Genomic DNA, 26,870 nt, shown 5'->3' with positions numbered 1-26,870 from the left:
GCCTCCCGCACAGCCAGGGACTGTTGCGACAGAGGCACAGCTTGGCTTGTTAACGTGGCAAAGCACAGTACAGATTCTACATTATTTTTAAACTGCATGGCTGGAAAACATTAATTTATACCTCATTTAAAAAAACAGAAGAGGCCATGGGAAATTACTACCATTTGGTGGCCATTACAAAAGGCTAACTAAAACCCTATTTTACAGAAAGCAGGGCGTACCTCAGGAAGTAGCGAGGACACAGTAACAATAAAGGAGACTGCCTCAGAACACTGTGCAACAGCTTTCTGGAAAGGCCACTGGCTTTGGGGGTGTGGAGAGATAAGTATGTGTGATTTACAGTAAAGGTTGGTAGACACAGGTAGCTGACTATGTAAAGTGATCTACAGGGGCTCTTGTTTACATCTTATGGTACAAAAAGCTGAAATTTTCTCAACACAATTTTAAAATAAAGCCAAGTAAGAAAAATATGGGCAAATATAAATAGGATTTTAAAATAAATATCATGTTCCAATGTTCTGGGAACAACTGTGCAAGAAAAGCATGGAGCAAAGCTTTGCACCCTGGGCACAGTGATGTATGTGTGCCTGTGACTCCAGTACTTGGGAAGTGAAGGCAGGAGCAGGGCAAGCCCCAAGCCAGTCAGACCATAGTGCCAGTTCAAGGACAGCCCTAAAGAAAAAAAAAACCAGAAAAATCCAAAAGCCTACACTCTGAGGAGAAATGCTCCAGTCAGGTACCATTAGGGAAACTGATTCCCTTACTATTCCTCTCCATCCTCCTCCAGGAGCCAGTGTTTCTCTTTTATTCCCAATTCCCTAACCAGATAAAATACAGAACAAAGAAGGTAGGCTTCATGCAGTGATATTCTAAAAAAACAATGCAGCCTGTCTCAGCTTAGAATCCCCAGAGATGTCAGCAGTGCAGGACCTGAGGCCACTGAACGTGTCTCTCCAACACAGGCTTTTACGCCCTTCTTTTGAAACAGGGCCTTACCATGTATCTGGCTGGCCTGGAATCTCTTGTGCAGCCTAGGCTAGCCTCAGCTCACAGAGATCTGTCTGCCTCAGCCTGCCCACTGCTGGGATTAAAGGTGTATGCCACACTGTGCAAGCCACCCACTCAGTTCTACTCTTTACTTTCTACTCTTTAGATTCTCCAAAACTACACATTGAGCAAACATTCATACAGAAGTCAAAGGGAGACCTCAAAGGGTTATTAGATCCAAAGGTGAGCAAACTATGTGCATTTGTGTTAGTAAGCACAGTGCTTTTACTTCGCCTGTTCACAGACTCTGCGGCTGCTTCAGCTCTAACAACCAATTGCCACGGTAAAGCACAGCAGTTGTTAAGAGTGGCAAAGCCAAAAAGACTGCCCAGCCCTTTATAGGGAAAAAACACATTCTTCACTTTCTGGGGTCTTTCTGTTGTTTTTTTTCCGAGACAGGGTTTTCTCTGTGTAGCCCTGGCTGTCCTGGCACTCACTCTGTAGACCAGGCTGGCCTCGAACTCACAGACATCCACCTGCCTCTGCCTCCCCAGTGCTGGCATTAAAGGTGAGTGCCACTATGGACTCTTGAAACAGACATACTTGGGAACTACCACCAGCAATGTGACAAGATACTCCGAATCAAGAACAAAGTCATCTTTCTTCACGATTTCCGCCAGGCTTCGCGTTAGCAAACTTCCCCTGAAGAGTAAGAAGAGAATCACTGGTGAGTACATGTCCAAATGCTTCTGTAACCCAAGGAAAGAAGGGCAGGGTGATCTCGTGGTAAATGCACCTCAGAGGCATCAGTCTTAGGAAACAGTTTTGCTCCATAAGAAGTCAACAGTTAGGGGCTGGAGAGCTGGCGACTCAATTCCCAACACCCACATGGTGGCTCAGCTACCAGGTATCTGACACCTTCTTCTGACCTCCAAGAAAGAGCCCTAGGCATGCACTTGGTCCACATACATACAATAATACACAGAAAATAAAAACTTTTAATTAAAAAAAAAATGTATATAAGAAGTCAATAGTTAGCCAGATGTATCCTATCCCTGCAACCCAAGAAGTGCCAATGCCTGTCAAAGTTTGACATCAATGTCCAACTCTGTGCTTATTTTAATTACCATAGCTCGGTTCTTCTCTTAATTACATATCCTGGCTGGGACAGTACGAGTTACCAGATACCAGAGTCTATTTCACTGTAATTATGAAATTATGTCATCTAAGCACAACCTCTGCTTTCTCTCTTTCCCCAGATATAATGTGATACTATTTGGTCTTCCATAACGAAAATGCCTGTCCTGTTTGTACCACAGACCATCTCCATCCAGCTTTCTCCTTGGATGATGATACAACTTTGAACAGCTATGTACTTAAAACTACACTTGGCGGCTAGAAAGATGGCTCAGTGGTTAAGAGCACTTGCTACACAACCATGCAGACCTGAGTTCAGATACCAGCATCCATGTAACAAGCTATGCACACCTATAACCCAAAGAAGTGGCTAACACCAGGAGGGAATCTGATGACTCCCCTGTTCTCCGCATGTACACACACAGACTCATGTGCAATTCTCTCAAATACACCACATACATACATACACACACACACACACACACACACACACGCACACACGCACACACGCACGCACAAGGAAACTACCAATAACAAAACAGCCTAAAACTACACTTGCAATAATACTGTAAGATCAACCAAATAAGATTCCAAGTTAATACTTTAAAAAATCTAAACCTAGAAACAGAGAAAGTAGAAAATAATCATTATAGCACAATTACATAAAAAAAAAACTTTGAACCAGCAAGTGATTGCTATGTAATAAATAAATTGATAAAATAATTAACTTTACACAAATTTCAGTAAAACATCAAATGCATTAAAGGAACTAAACCATAGCTCACGTGACAAGTCAATTTATAAACAGTTTAATAAACCAGCAAACACTGATTTCTTCTCATTGTTCAAATTCTGTAAAATTACTGAACTTTCTCTATGAAATACTTTAGAAATCATAAGAAGTATTTTCCATGTGTGTACACGTAAAGAAGTGTACGTATGGCACACATGCGGGAGCCTGCAGAGGTTAGAAGAAGAAATCCGGATCACCTAGATATGAAGTTACAGACAAGTGTCAGCTACACGCGAGTGCTGGGAGCCAACTCGGGCCCCCTGCAAGAGCAGCCAACACTCTAACTGCTGAGCCATCTATCCAGCTCCCCACAAATCATTCTGATTACAGAAACAGCACAAACTAGAACTTTCTAAACCCTAATGGTGTCCCGCACAACATGCATGCATGCACCACACACACACATTTAGCATCCACAAAGACTTACGCGTTCTTTCGCTCTAAATTCTGAAGATTCCCTTTCAGGTTATTGTATGCAGACGCCCGAGACTTTAGGTCATTATCGATCTGAGTCACTCCCTTCAAAAGAGAAGAAAAACGGGCAAGTTATTTCTAGGTTTGCCTCTACCAATATAATTTAAATATTTTCTGGCATAAAAATATATGATTTCATTAAAACTTTAAAAGGACATTTAAAAAATAATCAACTTCACTGCCTTTAACCCCACTTGAGAGGCAAAGGCAGTTTGATTTCTGTGAATTCTAGGACTGTCTGGTCTACAGAGTGAGTTCCAGGACAGCCAGGGCTTTACGGAGAAACCCTGTCTCAAAAAACAAACTAACGCAAAACAAAAACAAAACTTCATTATTAACAAATTTCCTATGAATCTTTTTTTCTTTTTTTTTTTTTTTTTTTTTTTTTTTTTGAGACAGGGTTTCTCTGTATAGCTCTGGCTGTCCTGGAACTCACTCTGTAGACCAGGCTGGCCTCGAACTCAGAAATCCGCCTGACTCTACCTCCTAAGTGATGGGATTAAAGGCATGCGCCACCACGCCCGGCTCCTATGAATCTTTTGTACTACATTAGTCCACGTAGTTCATTTACTTGCTATTGCCACATTACTTCCTAAATCAAGTGACCCAGCCCACTAGGTGGAAGATTACTAAACAAAAATCTTCTAAGGCTAGACATGACGGCACACACCTTTAATCCCAGCACTCAGGCGGCAGAGGTAGGAGAACCTGAGTTCAATGACAGTCAGGACTACTAGAGAGACCCTGTCTCAAAAGACAAAACAAAGGGGCTGGAGTGATGGCCCAAAAACTAAGAGCACTGGCTGGCTGCTCCTCTAGAGGACCCCAGTTTAATTCCTAGCACCCAAATGACAGCTCCCACCTGCCTTTGCCTCCAGTGTAAGGGGTTCTGACACCCTCACACAGGTGCAAGCAAAACACACCAATGCACGTACAATAAACATCGAAAAAAGTTTAAAAAAGGAAAAACCTAAAAAGTATTTCATGGCGCTCTCTCTCTCTCTCTCCCTCTCTCTCCCCCTCTCTCTCTCTCTCCCTCCTTCCCTCCCTCCCTCTCTCTCTGTGTGTGTGTGTGTGTGTGTGTATGTGTGTGTATGTGTATGTAGTGTAGCAGAATTTTCCCTGTCCAATCAATTTAAATATTAATACAAGAAGCATGTGACTGGACAGAGAAATGGGAGACGGAGCTAAGAGTTTTAGAGACAGAGACAGGAGAAGGAAGGAAGATGGAACAAGTGGAAGATGATCCAGATTCCATGTGCTTTAAATAGCCCCAGGTAGCTATGAATATCACAAAGGATAGAATAATTGGGATAGCTTGTCTAATCTAGGTGGGCAACTTGTATCATTATCAATTGGCTCTGAAATTATTGTATGGGCATCTTGCGACTTGAGAATCTACTGATATATAAATCTGGCTGATTACTTGTAAGTTTCTAGAGTTTTGGTTTTACCAGGCTACTGGGATTTGGGACCACTAACCACAGGGGTGGATGGCTGGGAATGGGAGCAGAATCTACAGAAAGAGAACCGTGATGGGTCGCTGCATGTGGCAAGCCTAGAGGCAGCGAGACAGTGGGCAGCGAGTAGCAGGGAATAGCGTGGGATGGTGCCAATTTTTTAATATTTCCCACAACATGTATGTATATATGTATACACACACATATATATGACACATATCCATGCACATACATAATTTAAACAAATCTTCTATAAATCAGTGTGCCCATCTGCCTCATTTCGTGTCTTACCTTGGCAATTATTTCAGAAATATTTTTCAGAGACTGCTTGATTGGATATTTAGCCATATCCCACTGGAACCTTGTTATGTAAGTAACCAAGTCAACTGAAATAAGACAATAAATTAATTACTGAAGAGAAGTAGCAGCATTTTCTTGTGGGTTTTGTTTGTTTGTTTAGATTCTTTCAAGACACAGTTTCTCTGAGTAGCCTCTGCTGATTTAGAACTCACTCTATAAACAAGGCTGGCCTTTAACTTAGAGATCCATCTGTGTCTACCTCCTGAACATTGAGATTAAAGGCATGCCTCACTATGCCTGAGAGTTTGCTTGCTTTTAACACAGGCAAAGATATGATTTCCAAAGGGTCCTGATTAAATAAATGTGAATGAGATTAGAAGAACACTAAACTTAAGATTTATTTTTTAATCATGTACATGAGGTGGAGGGCATGTGTGTGAATATGAATGCAGGTGCCTGCAGAAGGAGGCCAGAAGAGATTCCCTGAAGCTGGAATTACAGGTGGTTATTAGCTACCCAATGTGTCTGCCAGGACTCAAACTCTGCAAGAGCAGTATGCCCTCTTAACCACTGAACCATCTATCCAGCCCCAGAAAACTAGAATGTTTAAAAGTGATATTGTTAGATGTGGTGAACACCCTTTTTCTTTCTTTTTTTTTTTTCTTTCTTTCTTTTTTTTTTTTTGGAGACAGGGTTTCTCTGTATAGCCCTGGCTGTCCTGGAACTCACTTTGTAGCCCAGGCTGGCCTCGAACTCAGGAATCTGGCTGCTTCTGCCTTCCGAGTGCTGGGATCAAAGGTGTACGCCACCATGCCCGGCTTGCTGAACACCTTTAATTCCAGGTAAAGGTAGGATAACTTCCTGAATTCAAGTCCAGCCTACTCTACATAGTGAGTTCCAGGCCAGCCAGGAAATCGGAGACTGTCTCAAAAACAAATTAATTAATTAATTAATTAATTAAAATCAATAATAAATGAATAAAAATCTTCTTTATAAAGTCATCATCACTGAGCAGGCTCAATATAAATATTAACTTATAGCTGCAGGCAGATATCTGTATCTATATAGAGATATGGATATGTATAAATTATGGGTACTAAGACAGCAATACTCTAACTTTAATGGAAAAGAGGCATTACCATGTAATAAAATCAATCACTTCCTGGGTACTATTAAGTAGAAAACAGGAGGCATCTAGCAGCAATAAAACTGGGATGTCCAGCTTTAAGTCAGCAAGTAGTTCCCGACGGAGCTAAAGAAACAGCGCTTCTGCAGGAGGCCTGATGCCGCACCTAACACTACATGTACCACCTAAGAGTAACATGGAATTGTGTTCCAGGGGGCAGATGCAGCTAGTAAATCACCAGTCATACCCTCCCTCAGAGCCTTGCCAAAGCAGCCCACCCCCCATCTGTGATTTACCGTCCTTTCTGATGTTTCTAAGCACGATGTCACACACTAGTAACCAGGAATCATAACTAATGAGCTCACCTCCGCTGGCCAGCAAGTTCTCCTGAACTTTATCTTTGCTGTCCTCCAGCACATCAGCCATGTACTGAGCCACTTTCTTGACCACACTGGGAAATTAAAAAAGAAAATCATCATTTTTTGAAAAAAAAAAAAAATCTTTGTTACATAGACTATCATACTATACAATGAATCCTTATATAAGACATAAAAAATGAAGTGGATCAAGATTTGGTTGTGCGCAAAAAGCAACTGCACAACCGTAGGGTTTTACAGAGACTACATGTAAAATGTTTCTCAGTCTAGAAAGTCATGAAAACTGGTCACAGTGGCACATTCTTGTAATCCTAGCACTTTCAAGGTGGAAGCAGAAGGATCAACTTCAAGACCATCCTCTGCTGCATGTGGACTTACAACCCTCATCCTAACTTGATACTTTTTTCTCCTTCATGCTTTTTCGTTTTAGTGGGCAAGCCCCTGACCTCATTTGAGGCTTCCCCCCAGCTTGGTTCTATGACATCATACAGTGCAGGCTGGCTTAAACAGGCAATCCTCATGCCTCAGCCCTGCAAGAACTGGGAGACAGAAAACAGGTGTACAGCATGGCTCAGTCACTCACCTCTTCTACACACAACTGTTGCCTACAACAGGCCTTCTTTTCTTGCCTTCAATATTTTAGAAAACCAATACAATATTGGGACTACTTTCTTACTGCAGGCTCTTATTTTAAAATAATTTCTCAAAATGAGCATGGTAGTGTACAACTGTAATCCCAGCACTCCAAAGGCTGAGGCAGTAGGATCATGATGAACTGTCTCAAGCAAATAAATAAATAAAAGGTCAAGGGAGGGCCTCCAGAGATAGATGGCCGAGAAGCTATGAAAAAAAAAAAAAACATAATTCTAGAGAACTCAAGTTCAGTTTCCAACACACCCACGTCAGGTGGCTCACCACCAACTGCAACTCCAGTTCCAGGGGATCTAAAGCCCTTTTCTAGTCTCCACTGGTATCTGTACTCATACTGCACATACACACACTGACAACACATATATACATAAATAAAAATATACATAAATAAAAATAGGTCCTTACAAATAAATAAATAGAATAAGCCATACATCATTAGTTAGAGTAACATGAATGAAAATCAGAATGTGGCCAGTCAGGACAGGCCTTTAGTCTCAGCACCTGGAGGCAAAGGCAGGCAGACTGGCCTACAGAGAGAGCTCTAGGCCAGCCAGGGCTACAAAGTATTCCTCTGTCTCCAAAACAAAACAATCAAAAACAACAAACAAACAATGAGATACTGCTTTGTACCCACCAGGAGGGTTACAGTAAAATCAGTTCATGGTAGGTCCTAGCACAAATGCAGCAAAATTAAACTGATTCAGCACTGATCACACTTGTAGTCTCAGCACTGGGAAGACGGAAGCAGAAGCACTCTAAGTGCTGGGCCAGCCTGAGCTACACTGTGAATTCCAAGGCAGCATGGGCAACAGTGTAAAAACCTGTCTCAAAAAACAAGAACAATAAAATCTAATAATGCAAATAGGAACTGGTACAGCCACTGTAAAAACAGTTCTTCATAAAGAACCAAGAAACCCAATGACTCCACTCCCAGGCACACACACATTCAAGAAAAACAGAAATGCAGCTCACAAACAGTACATAAGCCAGAAAGAGAATAAACTAAATGTTCTCCAGTTGATGGATTAATAAGGCTTGATATGTAGTGGATAAGTGATAATATCAGGTATGTTTGCAAACTCAGGGTTGGGAAAGCAGACAGGAGGATCCCAAAGGTTTCCTGGTCAGTGGCCCAATTGAATCTGCAAGCCCTGGGGGTTCCAATGAGAGACCTTGTATCAAGGAAAAAAACAAACAAACATACAAACAAACAAAAAAAAAAAACCCAAGGTAGAATGTGCCTGACATCCATGTTCACCGGCACACACAGTGCATGAACATGCTTGAACCATAGGTGCACATGTGCACACATCCATACATTATACACATAAAATATTCATATACAGAGAAAAATAGTCATCTCCCAAAATCCTTCAGCTAGTGTAGCATACACATGGACTAGAACAGTGTCTGGAGAGACTCTCTAGATAGCCTGGTACTGACAACTGAGTCTCTCTGTTCCACCCCATACATGCATATACATTACCCTTCTACAAATGCATCCAGTTTAGCCAGTTCATCCGACAAGCCAACCAAGACATCCAACGTGCCAACCTACAAGGGAAACTCAGCTTAGTACTCAGCTTTTGTCATGTCCATCCTTTTGATTGAAGAGGGATCGTCTGCTTAGCTCTGACACTGCTCTTACTGTGTGATCCAGATGAGCCTGGGGCTCCCATTCCTCCTCTCTCTCTCTTCAGTGCTGGGATTACAGCCTACACCACCCCACCCAGCTCCACATCCCTTTACTTTTTTTTTTTTTCTAAATAGATGGTGTATCTTTATCTGAAGGGTCTACAAATCTTTTATTTTCCACTTATTTCATAAAGTATAGCACAAAAAGTTTGTTGAACATTTAAGTCATTTGAATGTATGAGTTAATTCTGAGTCGGAAAGCACCATTTAGAACATGAAAATCTGGCACATAATGAACAGATCTGTATTCAACAAGCCCAGGAACAGTGGCAATGTGAAGCTCTGCTTTACAAGGCCCTACGATGGGTCTATGAATGTGTATCACTGGCAGGTTGATTACTGGTCTTCAATGAATGTTTAAATACATTAACTGGATTAAATAATGCCTAAGTAGGTACTGTGGTAACAGAATATGAACTTAACAACAGACATATTACTGTGATATTTAAAATATATATACTAAGATTTTTCTCTTCTGAAAATCCCACTTTGTGATCCAATATCTAGGCTTCCCTATAATTTATGAAAACAGAAGACTCAAAACAAGATGTGACTTCAGTGGTGTCCTTGTGATATTCACAGACTCAGATCCACTGAAATTAACTCAACCGCTAGAAAAGACTGACTTTTCCTCTCAAGGAACAAAAACCTCGATTCTGCCAGAGCGGAGAGAACCTCACCGGGCTCCTGACAGACTCACAGTCCTCTGCACTGTGAAGTCACCTGTGACCTCACCTTTAGGTCAGGAATGTTGAACTTGGAAGAGACGGCAAGATTATTGTTCTTGGTGGTCGCTGCATGTAGTTTCTCCCATGTTTGCTGACAGGTTTTCTCCCCAGGAGCAGATATGAGCCAGAACTCAGTCATGTTTGTTACCTCTTTGGCAAGCAAGGGAGAAGCTGTAATGTTAAAACAGAGCAGTAACATTTAATGTCCTACAGTACAACCTTACAGCAAACACTTAGGATCTAAAATGCCCCAGAAACCCCAGTGTCCAAAGGCTTGATTCCCAGGCAGTGAGACTACTGGGAGACTATAAAACAGGTGTAGGGGTGAGACCTTATAAGAAAAAGTTAGGCCACTTAGAAAATGCACTTGAAGCAGATATTAGGACCCTGGCCCCTCCCTCCTTCCCCTGTCTTTATCTAGGGTCTGATTATTCTGTCCAAGCTGGCCTCAAACTTTTGAGCTCAAGCTATCTTCCCACTCTGGCTCTCCAAATGGCTGCAGTTACAGGAACATGATGTCATCAAACTTGGCTTCTCTTTTTTGCTCTCAGCAGCATGAAGAAAACAATTCTTCCCAGCTACAACAGCAGGCTTGATGCACTGAGACACCAGCAGCCCCAACGGTGGTTGGCCTCTTCACTGCTATCTTGGCTATTCAGCCTAGGCTATTTTCCCATCACCCCAGATACTAATCAGGAGACTGTCTTGACTACACAATCAACAGCTTTTATCAGAGAATTACCTGTATCTCTAAGGCTCTGGTTGCTTGCTTTGTGTACATACAGTATGGAGCTTAAAGCAGGACCTCAAGCACTCCTATGACTGAACCTTTCCCAGTGGTCCTCAGACAGGGTCTCACTAAACTAAGTTGGCCTTGCACTCTCCTATAGCCCAGGCAGGCCTTCAACTTTTAATCTTCCTGCTTTGGCATCCCAAGTAGATAGGATTACAGCCCTGTACCAAGTCTAAAACACCTTTAATAATACTGATTTCCTAGGTGACCACAGTTTTGGGGAAGTGGATGTTTTATTACATGTTATACCAGCAGATCTGGTGAAGTGTACTTGTGGGTGTATTTTCTACTTGCTGTCTCTCCAAAGGGCAGGTAAGGAACACAACTGTCCTTATTCTTCCTGACAGCAGTGTCACATCTGCTGAGCTTAGCCTTTAGCCTCTCTCTAACACTGTGAGCCAGCAGATGCCTGTTCCACCATTCTAAATACCTTTCTTGGCCCACATATGTCCAAAAGACTCCCAGAAACAGGAGAGAAAACCCTATTTTCTCAGCTGTAAATACCTGCCTCTATACTCGACTGAGTTTTTATCAGCATAAAAGGAAATAATGTCACAAATCATCCTATACACAGTGGAGCAGTGTCTGGGAAAGTCATAGAAAGCTCTCTAAGTCTTGCTTTTAACTGGAGCCCTTTTAAGGAAAAGGCCACTGTACTGCATACACAGGGCTGCACACTGTCATGTTCCATTCTCACAATAACCCTATAAAATAAACACTCACAGAGCTTAGTCATTTACCTAAGGGCACAACACACAACTGGGATCAAGTCTAACATGGGACACCAAAGGCCACGCTCTCTAAAGGACTCTTTCCTAGGCTGTGCTAGGAAAGAATGCTGGTGTGTGTGTGGGTGTGTGTGTGTGAGCTAGCACCCACTGCACATGTGTGGAGGTCAGAGAACTCATCTTGGGAGTTGCTTCCCTCCTAGTTTATTAGGCAAGGCAGGGTTTCTGGTTTCTGTTGCACCGTGTTCTCTGGGGTGATCTCCATCTCCTTCCAGCCCCATTACAGGGGTGCACTGCTGCACCTGGCTTCCAGGGTCATGAAGTTTGTGCAGCTAGGACTTGCCTTCACCCACTTAACATCTTCAAGTACTGTTGAATACTGCTGAATGAATAACCCTGAGGATTAAATGAACTAACAGGTAAACTGAATTATAACTAGTCATCTTCTTTCCCTTTCCTACTCTTGAAATATAATCTACATACAGTGAAACACACCCATCTTAAGACTTCAATCAGTTCCTGAGCCATGTATAGACTTGTTGAGCTACCACCAAAACTAAAATTAAGAACATCTGTAGTATGCCTAGCTCATGCCTTTTACCCACCCCAAAAGGGTTTACGTGTGTGCATGCACACACCCCTAATCAATCAATCAATCTCAATCTCTCTCTCTCTCTCTCTCTCTCTCTCTCTCTCTCTCTCTCTCTTACACACATACCAGTGCCCTCAGATGTCAGAACAGGACTGTGGATGCCTTGAACTTGATAGAGTTATGAATGGCTGTGTGAACTCCATGTTGGTGCTGGGAAGTGAATCCAAGAGTTCCCTGTAAGAAGAGCCACGCTCTAGCCCTGACTTGGTTGGCTGTGTGGTCTGCCATTCTCATCTGATAACATTGTACTTCACATACACTTTCCAGCTTTAAGTTCTATCTCTTACATTTTTCCATTTACCTGCTCATTATGATTCTTTCCAGTAAAATCACTGATCATATTTCTAATTCATCGTGCTACATTATTGATTACTGCACTGTATACTCCTTCTGAGATGGTGGGAGGGCTGAACAGACGGCTCAGTGGGTGAAGGAATGAACACAACACCAAGCTTCATGACCAAGCTGCATCCTTTAGGAGGGATGTTTCCTACAAGCTGTTCTCTGACTTCCACACATGTTCATGCACATGCATGCACATACTAGCATGTGCATGCACACGTGATACAATTTTTTAAAAAAATGTTTGAGATAGGATCTTACTATATATCCCTGGCTGGCCTGGAGTTTGTTATGTAAACTAAACTAACCTCAAACTCAGAGACCAGCTTGCCTCTGCTTCCTAATGGCTGAAATTAAAGGCTTGTGACACCAAGCCCAGACTTTTTTTTCTTTTTAAAGACAATGCTGTGCTTTGTTCTAAATCCCAAGTCTGGATTCAGAAAAAGACAGGGGTGGGGGGGGCAGGAAGGAGAGGGCAGAAAGGGAAGCTATTGTACTGGCAACTATTCAGGTACCGCTGTCTACTCATTCTTCGCTCGACCCACTATCAAGAGCCCTACAAAGGCTGCTCATGCTTCTCTGTGGACTTTACCTGCCAATTACCTAGATAAACTTTCATCTAGCCTGATGTCAGCAAGATCCACGGCTACAGTGCAACACATCTTCGAGAAATCAGGCCAGCTTGGGCAACACAGTAAGTTCTTGTCTTGAGTGAGTGTGGGGGTGGAGGTGGGGGATAGTGAATTTATCAAGCAACAGATGGCTTAATGCCCACACTGTTTCCTCGCCAGGTAACAGAAGGCTGAGTAGCTCATTACACATATGCACCAAGTTCTGGTTCCCCTTGGAATGGAATTTGAATCTACCCTCAGTCCTTGGTTCCATTTTTCCTGCTTTACCCTCACAAACTTCCTGGATCCTCCTTTTCCACCTTAACCTCCAGTTTGCCCTTCCTTCTCTTTCCTATTGTGCTTTTTGGTTCAATTCATTTTGCACAAACTCTGCCTATAAAAACCACCCAAGCCATTTCCTCAACTAAGTCCATCTATCCACCAAATCAATCAACATATGCCCAACTACATCTCTCTCAATCCACAGGCACTGAACTCAAGTAAACATGTTAACTATATTAAGGCAGACACATATGTCTAGTCCCTTACTATTTAATTAGCAATTGTTTTCCATTTAGGATCTTATTCCCCTCAAATCCCTGGAGCTGTACTTGTGTTTGGGAAGCAAAACGAATGAAATGTAGTCCCTGTCATCAAGGAACTTGAATGATGGCCACAGATCTCTATGAGAAGGTGGGAGGGTGTAAGTAGGTAGAGAGAGAGATGAGAGGGAGGCCCATGCAGAGATCAGGACAAGAAAACAACCTCAGCACAATATATTAGCAGCACAAGGGCACAAAGCCCAAATACAAAGAGGGAAAGCATAGGTCCAAAGCTCCGGGATTGCTTAATTACTACATCTCTTACCTAGGGTAATTTGAAGGCTAGAATTATTCTCCTACTACACTGATATAAAGAAAAAAACAACAGTGTAGTAACTTACATGGCACCACAAAAGGTGGGGTACTAGCCCAGGCAGATCAGATCAGCTCGCAGACAAACTCAAAGAGGGCAACCACAGAAAACAGGATGTACCCCAACCCTACACTGATTTTCATGCTTTCAAGAAACAACACTGTAGTCCAGCTGTGGTGGCATACACCTATAACCCCAGCGCTTGGAAAGCCGATGCAGCAAGGTTGGGGCTATCCTGTATGACAATGGTGACTTCCAGGTCAGCTTGAACACAGTAAGACTTTGTCTCAAAAGGAAGGATGGATAAAGGCAAGAAGGAAGGCTGCTAGCTGGCTGGCAGTACACTGTTTCTCTGAAATGCACTCATCCCTAACAGTAAGTGCAATTCCATATGAATTAAGGGTGGAAGATGGTCTAGATGCAAAATGACTTCCTTTTTGGTCCTTCAAATTACAGTCAGTCAGTCTTCCACACCCAAGGTGTCCTATCTGGAGGAGAGCCAGTGAGATGGCTCAGTGGGTAAGGGTATTTGCCACCAAGCCCGATGACCCAAACCCCAATACACAAGAACTCCATGATGAGAGCACTGACCACACACCACACCCACACTCTACAGGAACTCCATGATGGAGGGCATTGACCACACACACACCTGCAAGTCATATGATGACCTTCACAAAAGCACTGTGACACATGCATACATACACACATACACACATACATACACACATACACACACACACACACACACACACACACACACACACATACACAAACAGTTTTTAAAAGTCAAAAAATATTGTGAGGACATATGTACCAGTGATATCCATGTCTAGATATGGACTCTTCCTTTATCATTATTCCTTAAAGCAGAACAACAACTTACACAGCCCGTCCACTGCACATTTAACACTGACAGTTAATACTGGATGGTTTAAAGTGCACAGGGCATGTGTGTAGTGACAAGGAGACAGGGAAGAGGGAAGATGCTGACGGCCAAGCATACTAAAGCAGTTTATTCCAACAGGCGTAGGAAATGGCAGGTTGAGGTAACAGCACAACAGCCCTCCAAACAGCACTCCACCTTTACAGAGGGGTCAAGATGAGACAAAGTTGTCACACCTACCCTTACAATACCATTTATCCTATACAAAGAAGTGTTTCCTCTCTGCATGTAAAAATGCTACCCTTCACAGCAGAAGCATCTTAGTCATAACTGGTGGAGGGGAACTTGTTCCTGACTTGTTTAATTGTTTCTAGCAACTAAAGGAGAGCTTACCTTTCAATATTTCCAAGATATATATGAGATCTAGAACTGACAAACTATGTATTATCAATAAATACATCTTAACTTTTTCAAATTTTTAAGTGAAACAATATTTACTTAAAGACTACCTAAGTGTCTTCAGCACATTTAGATATGAAAGAAAGCAATCTCTAATCAGTTTTGTTTATAAACAGCTATCTTGTCATCCCACTGTCAAGAAATAGATTTGTAAACAGAGAGTTTTGCAGACACCTATCAACAAGTAGGAAGACTCCAAGGCATGTTAGGACCAGCAGAGCAAATTTCCGTTACTACCCCAGCCCGCTGTCCTCTTGGAATGTACTCAAAACCCATTCTTTGGAGACGAAGAAAGTAGCTCTGTTGGCAGAGTACTTGTCTAGCAAGCCTGAAGCCCTGGGTTCTATCCCCAACACCTCCTAAGTTATGTGTGGTAGGTAGCACACCAGTATTCCTAGCACCTGGGAAGTAGAGACAGGAGGATCCAAAGTTCAAGGTCATCCTTGATTATATTTAGTTCTAGTTGAGACCAGCCTAGGTTACATGAGGATATTTCAAAAAGAATAAAAGAAAGTCACTATACAAAATACAATGTTGGAAAGTACCTAGTAATTTCTGGTAAAGCTATTATACTTGAATTGACACAGTGGCCAACAAGTGCAATCTGTCTATCATTGAAAGCCATTAACTAGAGCTCTCTCAACCTGGGAAAGTGACTCACCTTTAGAATCTCAGCATCTAGGAGACTAAAAGGTGAGAGTTTGGGGCTAGCTTGGACTTTATAAGGAGCATGAGGCCAACCTGGGCCAGTGTGAAACCCTAGCTTATAAAACAAAAACAACAGGGCCAAGGAGAGGGGTAAGAGCCCTGGCTGTTCAGCCTGGGGATCCAAGTTCTGTCCCCAGAACCTGAGTAAAGAGGGCAGCCTCGGTGGCACACAGTGTAACCCCAGTAAAAGATGAGAGGCAATGACAGAAGACTCACCCAGAAGCTTACAAGTCAGCCACCCTGGTGTACACAGTGCAATAGAAACCACAGGAAGAAATCAATGCTCAAAGTTGTCTTCTGACCTCCACACAACCCATACCTCAAGAGCCCCTGAGCCCAGCTCTCAGGACTTCCCTTTTCTTTGTGGCTGGTCATTTATATAATCATTTTTAATTTATAATGATCTCTCAGATATACTATGTTCAAGTCTGAAATTCAAGTTAAAGGTCTAAAATCAGGGCTAGGGACATGGCTAACATATAGAATACACTCCTGTCTAGCTACACACAAGACTCTGTCTGATTCAATTCCTCACATCGCCTCCCTTAAAATAAAAACTGCTTCAAGGACAACACATACTGAATCATGAGTAATGAAAAGCACTTCAATATGTTAAACAATTTGGTGATAAATTCCTCTAGAGCAGATGCTTCACTGCTCCTTTAGAGCAGAGAACAGTTAATGAAGATATCTGTCCAAAGTCATAGCTAGTAACTATACTTACTGAGACTGATTTCATCCATCTATTTAAGTTCTCATACAGTTAAAAATAGTAAAATGTGTTTCTCCAGTTAATAGTAAAAACCATAAAAGAAAAACTGAATTCACAAAAGTATTACTCTTATTTTCTGTATCTTCAATGTTGAATATTTGCCAAAGTATGTAATAACAGTGCATGCTTATCTGTCTCCGTGAGAAATGCACAGGACTATTTCAAGTACTAGTCAGAATGTGGTGGACGGACATGTCTAAACATGGGAGACTTTTGTCTAAAATAATGTTAGCATTATAGTTCTGAAGCCCTAAACTGGTACAACCTCAATGGTGAAGTTAATAGGCCAGGGGCCGGAGACGGCTCAACAGTTAAGAGCATTTGCTGCTCTTGCAGAGGAACCAGGTTCAGTTCCCAACTCTCCTCTCAGCTCACAACCACCATCCAGTTCCAGGGGATCCAATGCCCTTTTCTGGCTTCCAAAAGTACCAGGCACAAGTGGTATATATAACATACATGCACACAAAACACTCACACACAAAATAAAAATAATTTATTTTAAAAAGTTAATGTGACAGTTAATTGTGTTAACTTAAGTAGCCTCTTTATTCAGTCTGCTTTAATCGCTTAGTAAATGCCCACTCGGTAATATATAGCCCTGGCTGACACTGAACTCAGAGATTCTCGTGCCTTTGTCTCACAAGTACTGAGATTAAAGGTGTGCATCACAAATGGCATCAACCTCTATCTATAAAATGTTCATCCAACATTGTATTTTCAAACGCCCACCACGTTCCTCACTTCAGATGTATGTCTTATCCTGCCATAACAGAAGCACCTCTCCTCCACTGACTACTGGACTCAATTCTCTGAACTCGTGTGTGTGTGTGTGTGTGTGTGTGTGCGTGCGTGTGTGCACACGCGCGCACGCGAGCGCATGTGCGAACAACAAGTGCATTTCCCTGGCTTACAGATGAGAGAGGAGTTCGGTGATGCAGGGCTGTAAATTGATACTTAGGAGGCACAGGTAGAAGGATCGGGAGTCCAAGGCTCACCTTGGTTTAATGCCTTGAACACCATGCTAATGCTGTCTTTAACACTGATAATAGTGGGTGCGTATTGGCACATACCTTTAGTTTCAGCTCTCAGAAGCAGAGTCAGGCAGAACTCTAGAGAGTTTGAGGCCAGCCAGGGCTGTTACACAAAGAAACCTTGTCTCAAGAGGGAAAAAATGTTGATGAAATGGAAATCAAATGCAAATTAATTTGTAGTTAAAATGAAAGAGCTCTACATCCAAATGGTGAAAACAACACAACCTTAGACGGAATACAGTCTGGACAAGGCAAACTATAGCAGACACTTAGTCAAAACTACTGTTATTCCAAGCAAAATCAAGTACAAAGGGGGAAAGGGATTACAGAACTGTGCCCCAGCTCAGGCCGACAGTGTTCCAGGTCAGCAGGATACACAAGTCAAAAGGAAGGCTTACTGCCCACCAAGGGACTGGTGGCCTGCAGAGGCCCTTTGCCAAAGTTCACTGTGGCATGCTGGTCTTGCTCTTGACCAATGGACATTATCCTACAAGTTAGGACAATGATGCAGAATCCTAAGTTTTAGGTTTAAGAAAAACGAAACAAAATAACTAATATAAATAAGAAGGCTAAGATTTATAAACATGCTGAGTGGTGTAGGCCAGCCTGGTCTACAGAATGAGTTCTAGAACAGCCAGGGCCAAACAGAGAAACCCTGTCTCAAAAAAATAAAAAAATGTATAAACATAAAAAAAAAATTATAAGCACGCACATGCCAGCACTCAGAAGCTGAGGCAGGCTGCTTGCTGGATTGGAGGACAACCTCGTATACATAAAGAAACCCTGTCTCAAAAAAAAAAAAAAAGTAAAAAAAGAAATGCACACACACACACACACACACACACAAGTCTTTAATCCCAGCACTCAGGAAGCAGGTGTATAGCTGTGAGTTCAAGGTCAGCCTGGTCTATATAATGAGTTCGAGGATAGCCAGGGACCCTGTCTCCAAAAGTTAAAATTAAAAAAAAATTAAAAAGATGTGTGTGTGTGTGTTGTGTGTGTAAATCCTGCCCTGTTTAAATGCAGACTAAGAGTAGCCCCTAGCTCTCAGCATTCAGGATGCAGAGCACTATTTCTTGAGATCCGATCTGGTACCTGCAAAGTAACCAAAAGACAAAAGGATCCTGTAGTTTTGAGCAGAAAAGCCGAGGCTCCGACTTCAGCACAACGAGACTCACTTGTTGCCAGACTTAACTGCGATTATCACCGTGAGCACTTTAGCTCACCTTAGGGCTCTTTATCTCCTCCAGCTCGACAGCACACAGAAACCCAAAGCACTCTCACAGAGCAGCTCTGGCTGGCCTGCAACTCACTCTACCTGCCAGGGCGGCTCAAACTGTGGAGGACTTGCAGGGCCACACACAGTCTGTCTCCAGCACCTATGATCTTCACTGGATTCCCTGAGCAGTCTGACTCCAGCTCTCCCCACACACAGGCCAGTCTGTCCACATCCCACCACCACACCTTTCTCATTCCAGGTTCTCTGCAAGTTCTGGAAAGGCACGTTCCTCCTCTCACTTCAAGGCCTTGACAAACTCTGTTCCCTCAACCTGGAATGTCCTTTTCACTCCTGCCTGCTCACCCCCTTTTCACACCAACCTCTTCTCAGTCATATCCTCAACAAAGCCTTCTTTGAATCTTCCACAAAAGTCATATTCCTGGGAAACATCTCTGTACTGCTCCATTACTCCTTCGGAGTAGATTTTACACACACACACACACACACACATTTATGTATATGTGTGTATATATATGTATATATGTAGATGTATATATATATGTGTGTGTGTGTGTATACATATATATATAGAGAGAGAGAGAGAGAGAGAGAGGGAGAGAGAGAGAGAGACAAGTGGTCTCACTATTTATTTAGCTTTGGTTGGCTCTGCCTCCTAAGTGCTAGGACTAAAGGTTAGTGCTCTATCACACGCCAAATGCACGACTATTAAAACCTATCTCCTCTGAATCTGTCTGGAAGCTCTGACAGCAGAGTCCCTGTCTGCTTCCTAAACCTTAGCACTCCCATAGTATCAGCCATAGAGCATGCAGTATATGAACAAGTATCACCAGACTTCAAAACTATTTCCCACTTTTCCACAATGCAGCCTACTACAAAAGCCTGGCCTTTGGCACCCCTAAATCATGTCTTCTTCTCTCATCAGGCCCTCAAATAACGAGGCTTTCACTGAGTAAAAAGTTCTCCTCTGTTGCCTCCAATCCCACCGACTTGCCAAGACCCAAACTCAAGTTTTCTTTCCTCCAGGATACTTTTCTCCTCCTTCTGTTTTTACCAGTTCTATACAACCTCATCTTTCCCCTGTGACTTATCTTCCCACCATCAATGTGAACTTTTAGGGCTGGGCTATTCACACCCGACCATTTCATTCCCGGGGCACCACTAAGTACAGAGTAGACAATTTTCCCCCTGATAACATTTTTCCTCTGAAAAGAACACAAGCTTCCCTCTTATGCCTCATAGGTGATTCAATCTGCCTTATAAGAGACTCTGTCCACCAGTTCCTTTTCGGGGATGTTGTTTAACCTCCCCCAACCCCAATCTAGTGAAATGTTTTTAAGCTGCCTGTATTCCTGTTTCATCCACTGCCTACAATGACCCCCGTGTCCTCTGTGACCGCCCCCTGCCTGCAGTGGGCACCCCTTCCGCCCTGAAAACTGTAATCCCTTCTATTCACATACAGGCGTAAACACCCAGTGGAGACTGCACACACACGCCGGTGAACCCTGAGCCTCACCTGAGGCATTCTGTCACTGTCCACCTTCTCACAAGTGACCAGGACTCGCTGGGATTCCCACCCAAGAAGGACCCGAATGTACAACACTTCTCCCTTCTGCCACTGAGTTCCCCGTCTGGGCCCCTTCCCCCTCCTTCTTCTTCCAAAGACACCAACCCTAGGCCCTGAGATGCGGAGAGCCCGCACCCAGGCCGGTTGCAGGTCCGACGCCACAGTCTAGGCCCCCGCGCCGCCCCCATCCTTCCCCGGCGGCCACTGCAGCGTCAGCTCCCCGCAGGGCTATCGCTCACTGACCCGAGGTGTCTCAGGAGGCGGCGGCGGCGACAGGTGCGGAGGCAGGAAGCCTGGTAGACGTTAACCGCTCAGCGCTCCATCCCTCCCGGACCTAAGCTCCGGCCTTTCGGCTTCCTCGACCCCTGCGCCCAGAGCAAGTCACGTGCCAGCCGGAGCAGTCAGCTGACCGCGGCGCACGCCGCTCCGCCTACGCGCGCGCACCACTGCGCGCAATCACGATGCGGCCAGGCCTCCGGAGAAGGCGGGGCTGAGAGAGCGCGCAGAGCGGGCTTCCGGGTGGGCGGAGCTTGCCGCTCCTCCAGATGCACCTGCGGTGGTTGGCCAGCCACCAGAAAATTCCCGCCCACCCTAAAATTACCCACAGGTTTCAGCCATTCAGACTCCCCCAAGCTCCTGCACTGACTTCTGCACTGCAAGTTTTGACAGTCCAGGTTTCGGGGAAATTTTTTCTAATAATCCACTTCAGTAGTTTCATATTTTTCATCCAATCTGGTATCACTTCGTTCCATAAAGTGATAAAGTGTTCAGGTTTAGTTACTCAGCACCAAACATTGTTAATTAGTTTTTTAGAATTAGCTAGTGGAGTGACCCCCTTGCCAGGAACTCCAAACTGTCTGGTTTAGGGGTACCAAAATGGATACAGGAAGTCAAGAAAGGTTTATGGACAGGGAAAAACCATCAGCCTTGGGTTCCAGAAAAATAGATATCAACCTACTCTCACAAACCGTGCACATCTCATTGGTTGAGAAGTTAGGTGGTGCATATCTCAGCATTTTAGGTTGCATAGAGGATTGGGGACTTGTCTATTTTAATCGTTTTTAGATTTACAGCTTAGCAAAGTGAAGCTCCAGAGGTTATGGTTCTGTTTGCACAATGTGTGGGCACTCCTGGCTGTTCTTACTAGCAAGCGGAATAATAGATTTCCATTGTCAACCTGACTGGCTTTAGAATTGCTAGGAGACAAACCTCTTGGAGGGAGTTTCCAGCCAGGTTTAATGTAGGACATTCACCTCGAATATGGGCAGCAGCATCTTGAATGATAGGAACCAACACAGAATGTTTTTTTTTTTTTTTTCGAGGCTTAGAGAGATGGCTCTGAGGTTAAGAACACATACTGCTCTCACAGAGGATCTGAATTCCTTACTGGCACCCACCTGGAGTGCCTTGTGACTCCAGCTACCTCCAGGAGATCCGATTGGCTTCATCTGGCCTCCTGCAGAACCTGTAATCATATGCACTCCCAGGAAGACAAAACACTCATACACATAAATACAAATAAAATTAATCTTTTAAAAATGATAAATAGGATTAGAGAGAGAAGGTTCAACAGGTAATGGGGCACTAACCACCAAGACTGATGGCCTGAATTGTATCCCCAGAACCACAAAGTGTATTCTGCAAGATAGCCTCCCATCTCCACATGCAAGCTGTAGTACCCACAAATAAATAAATGTAATAAAATTGTCAAATAAATAATCTTTTTTTAAAGGAGAAAGCTAAGCATCAACATTCATTGCTCTCTGCTTCCTGACTACCAATACAATGTAACCAGGGCTCTCAGACTCCTGCCTTCAGAGCTACAATTACTCTCACCACCTTGCTGAACTGTGAGCCAAAAGAAACCCTTCTGTATTCATTGCTTTCCTATTGCTGTGATAAAACACATTCCAGTCCATTACCATCACAGCAGGGAAGTGTGGCAGTAGACAGACATAGCAATCATAATAGCTGAGAGCTCACAAATCAAATAACAAGCAGGAAGCAGAAAGCAAAGGAAAAAAACGGTATGAGTCTTTGCCCCTTACAGTGACATACTTCCTCCAGCAAGGCCACAGCCCCTAAATTTCCTCAAACAGTCCCACCAAACAGGGACCAAGTATTCAAATTCCTAAGGCTGTGTAGGATGCCTCGTTCACCAAACCACAGCTTCCTTCCTTGTTTTTGTCGATTATTTTGTAGCAACAAAAAAAAAAAAAAGGCAATACACAAAATTGTTAGCAAGGAACGGGTTCTTCAGTCTAATAAACCTGTTTCTTAAGTCTTTGAAATTGGTTTGCAGGATCTGTGTGTGAGAGTTTGGCGCTGTGGCCTAGAGCAGCTCTGGAATGCTTTATGGATAGTTTAGTGAGTCATAGTGAGTGGGATCCCGAAGACCAGAATGCCCACAGGAATAAAGGAAATCTGGACTCACTAGGTTTTCGATGGGAACAATGATTTAACTGGGAATCAGACTAGAAGTCCTTTGTATCCGATTCTGGAAAAGAACTTGGCTGCATTCTAGCTCTGTCCTGAAATTTTGTTTCAAATTTTAAGGTTCAGGTCAAAGTGATGGACTAAGTTATTTGGCAAGGGATTTCATGACAGTATAACATCCAGCCTGTAGAATGGTTACTGCTTGCTGAATTTAGCTTTGAATCAGGAAGAAGAAATCTATGAAATAAGCAGTTTGATTGAAGGATCTTGAACACACTTAAAACAACAGATAAGGTAGATGGAGAGAAAGCAGGCATTCCATTGATACCTCATTTACAGAAATACAAATTGAAGGAACTCTGGCCAACCCGACCATGGCGACCATGGCGACCAAGGTGAGTGTGACTCTGACAGACCTTGCCCTTATCCCCAATTCCCTCTGCCTTGCTAAAATCTATTAGATTACATTCTTGAAGCCAGCCACTACGGTCTATTTCCTATTTGGCCAATTCCTCCTCCAGAGGCTGACTACCAAGGTCCAGCAGAGCTTCTGAAGTATTGAAATCCAGCAATCAAAAGCCCCCTTTGACTCACCTAGTTAGCATGCCCAATTAAAATTAAACATCTCACCCTAACATGGGGTTTTCCTTTTTGCCTTTATAAACTGCCATTTTCCTATGGGCCACATCTATCTTCTCTCTATCCAGAGGAAGTCTTTTGTGCCCCCATCCTCTGGGACAAATATCCCTTTCCCTTCTCCCTCATCTGCTATCGCCTGCCTTTGTCTCTTATTACCTGCTTTCTCCTAGCACAAATAACTCATCTTTGTGCTAAGAACTTGGTTGCGGGGTGCCCTGAGCTGCTACTGATCACTTCATAAGTACAGTGAAAAGGAGAAAACCCAAGAAGAGTATTGCTGAAGGAGCCTTTCTTCAAAAACAACTGCCTTCAAAAACAAGATGGCTCAGTGTTTAAGAGGATGTTTTGCTCTCGCAGGGGACTAGAGTTCAGTTCGCAGCACCTACAGGCAGCTCACAGCCTCTTCCAGTTTCAGGAGTTTCAGTGACCTCTTCTGGTCTCCTGGGACTTGTTTGTGAGGTATTGTCTTGATTAATGATTGCCGTGGGAGGGCTTAGCCAATGTAGTCAGTGCCACCCGTAGGTAGGTAGTTCTGGATGGTATAAGAAAGCAAACTGAGCAAGCTGTAAAGAGCAAGCCAGCACACAGAGTTCCTCCAAGATCTGTGCTTCAGTTCCTGCCACCAAGTTCTTGCTTGAAAACTTGGCTTTGCTTTCTTCCATGATGGACTGTAGCTGTAAAATGAAATAAGCCATTTCTTCCTCAAGTTGATTGGGGTCAAGTTGGACAAGTAGACAGTGTACTTAATATAAATTATGGAAGCAAATGCCTGTCAAAACATTATTGGCATAGCTGGTTCTTGGTAGGAAGGGATATTAGGATACTCTGATTATCAAGACCTGAACACAGTGAACCTGGGCTTGTAAGGGGAGGAGAGCTGCTTTTCCTTTCTTACAGGGGCTGGGAAGGGCCACAGACTAATACAATGAGTCAAGTAGGCCTCTGCTACTTGCTAATGTTTATGGGGCTCAATTTAGCCATCTATAAATCCCAATTGGCTTATACAGCAGATTCTGTAAGATGATGTGAATAATGCAGTTAACTAAGCACCTGGCTTCATTTGTCTCCTCAAAAAATGCTGGTCGTAATGTCATGGTGACTTTCATAAAAAGAATTGAAATACAAAGAAAAGATTGAATCTCAAAAAGGCAGTAACCGAGTTCCAGAGGCACCTGGCCAGACAGGCAGACAGATGGTGACTCTGAGCCACAGTGTGGTGAGCTAGCTATGTAGGTTCAGGCATTTGAGACACGGTGAGCCCTGAGCCTCAGAGACTTTAGGGAGTTTGTTGTCACTGTTGTTTTTCTTAAAGTTGGTTTTTTTGTTTGTTTTGTTTTGGTTTTTGGTTTTTCAAGACAGGGTTTCTCTGTATAGCCCTGGCTGTCCTGGAACTCACTTTGTAGGCCAGGCTGGCCTCAAACTCAGAAATCTGCCTGCCTCTGCCTCCCAAGTGCTGGGATTGAAGGTGTGCGCCACCACGCCTGGCTTTTTGTTAAAGTTTTTGTTTTGCTGTTGAGACAAAGTCTTAGGGTGTAGCCAAGTTGACTCTGTTGCCCACAGTAACCTAGAACTTGCAACCTCTCAGCCTCCTGAATGCTATGATTGCAGGAATACACCACCACACATCTGGCTTAAATTTCCTAACAAATAAAGGGTGAGGGGAGCAGGTCATGGTGGTGCATACTTCTAATCCTAGCTTTTGGGAGGCAGAGATGGTCAGATCTCTGCGATTTCTAGGTCAGCCTGGTCTACACAGCAAGTTCCTAGACCAGGTGAAGATACACAGTGAACACTGTCTTAAAAGGGGGTGTGGTGGGCAAAATGGATAACAGGGTAAAAGTACTTGCCACCAAGCTTGATAACCCATTTTTAACTGCCCGGATCCCATGGTGCAAGGAGAAAACTGACTCCCTCGAGTCTTCCTCTGATCTCCGCTGCACACATGCGTGCACACATGCACACACATGCACACATGCATGATGAGAGTACACATGCACAAAGCAAGTAAGTAAATATAAATTTTAAAAACTTTTAATTTTAGCTCTTACTTATATCAGCTAGGCGAGGCGGCTCATACCTGTAATCCCAGCACTAGGAGACTGAGGCAGGAGGATTGCTTGAGTTTGAGAGTAGCTCTAACTATATATCGAGGCCCTATCGGAAAAAAACTAAAACCTAAATAATAAATAATTACATAGGTAGGTAGGTAGATAGATAGATAGATAGATAGATAGATAGATAGATAGATAGATAGATAGATAGATGAATAAAATGTCACACCTAGGTACCCTGACACTTGTCTTCTTTTGTAGCACTTGGGAGGCTGAGGCAGAAGGATCACAAGTTTTAAGCCAGCCTCGGCTGCTATGTGACTCTGTCTCAAAAAAAAAAAAAAAAAAAAAAGGAAACCGCTGGGCTTAGTGATGGAGCTACTATAAAGGCTAAGGCAGGAAGAATAGGATTTCAAGACCTGCCAAGGCTACAGAGAAAGTTCAAGGCCAACCTAGGCAACTTAGTGAGATACTGATTAAATATATAATAAAAGGTGAAACAAATGTCTGACTCTGGATATAGATAGCTCTGTAGCAGAGCATCTTCACAGGTCCTGGATGATTCAACCCTCAGCACACAAAACAAACAAACAAGTCTTTGCAACATCAAAAGATAAATTGCCAGGCGTTTAGTTTGTTGACTCACAAATGTTTTAAGAAGTAAGTGTTCTATACATAGAGCTATTATCTTTTTTGTTTTGTTTTGTTTTGTTTTTGTTTTGCTTTTTGTAATTGTTGTTTATTTGTTTGAGGCAGGAAGTCATATTATAACATAGGCATACCCAGAACTCACTATGTAGCTAGCTCTGGCTGGCCTTGAACTTGTGGCACTTGTTCTATGTTTGTCTTCCTAGTGCTAGGGTCTTCTCACCTCTTTCCAGTCCTTGTCACAGAAATGTCATTTGTTTGTCTGTCTGTCTGTCTGTCTGTCTGTTTGTTTGCTTGTTTTTTGAGTCCTGGTTTCTTTGGATGTCCTGGAACTCACACTGTAGACCAGGCTGGCCTCAAATTCAGAGATCTGCCTGTCTCTGCCATAGTGCTGAGACTAAGGGTGTGTGCCACCACACCCAGTTGGAACTGGCATCTCTTCAGATGCTGGAAGGATTGTCATTAAGCATGCAGAAGTATTACCATGAAGTCATGCACTTTAAGCAGTCCTTCTAGAAGGCTTTTATCTGGGTTTCAGCTAGACACCTAAAGATGGCTTTCTGGCCTTCAAGCATCTTGTTCTTGTAAAATTGTTTGGATACTTGTCTCCATGACAGCTTAAAGTGCATGGCTTTATTCTCTTCTCCATTCTCTTCCTCCAGGTAGC

General features: G+C 43.2%; 1 protein-coding gene across 1 annotated transcript in view; it reads right to left on the bottom strand.

The window, feature by feature from the left end:
• The window catches only part of Atp6v1c1 (ATPase, H+ transporting, lysosomal V1 subunit C1), a 30,541-nt gene extending 9,689 nt beyond the window's left edge, over positions 1–20,852 (bottom strand). The window contains exons 1-7 of the mRNA NM_025494.3: positions 20,673–20,852; positions 9,736–9,899; positions 8,792–8,859; positions 6,643–6,728; positions 5,143–5,237; positions 3,345–3,436; positions 1,591–1,689 (exon numbers count right to left, since the gene is read on the bottom strand). Of these exons, the coding sequence (NP_079770.2) occupies positions 1,591–1,689; positions 3,345–3,436; positions 5,143–5,237; positions 6,643–6,728; positions 8,792–8,859; positions 9,736–9,867 (572 nt within the window). The 5' untranslated portion in view covers positions 9,868–9,899; positions 20,673–20,852. The remainder of the gene's footprint in view (positions 1–1,590; positions 1,690–3,344; positions 3,437–5,142; positions 5,238–6,642; positions 6,729–8,791; positions 8,860–9,735; positions 9,900–20,672) is intronic.
• Positions 20,853–26,870: the final 6,018 nt, after the last annotated feature.

Source organism: Mus musculus, chromosome 15 (assembly GCF_000001635.26).
Source record: "Mus musculus strain C57BL/6J chromosome 15, GRCm38.p6 C57BL/6J".
Classification (NCBI taxonomy): domain Eukaryota; kingdom Metazoa; phylum Chordata; class Mammalia; order Rodentia; family Muridae; genus Mus; species Mus musculus.
This window is presented reverse-complemented; position numbering and strand designations above follow the sequence as displayed.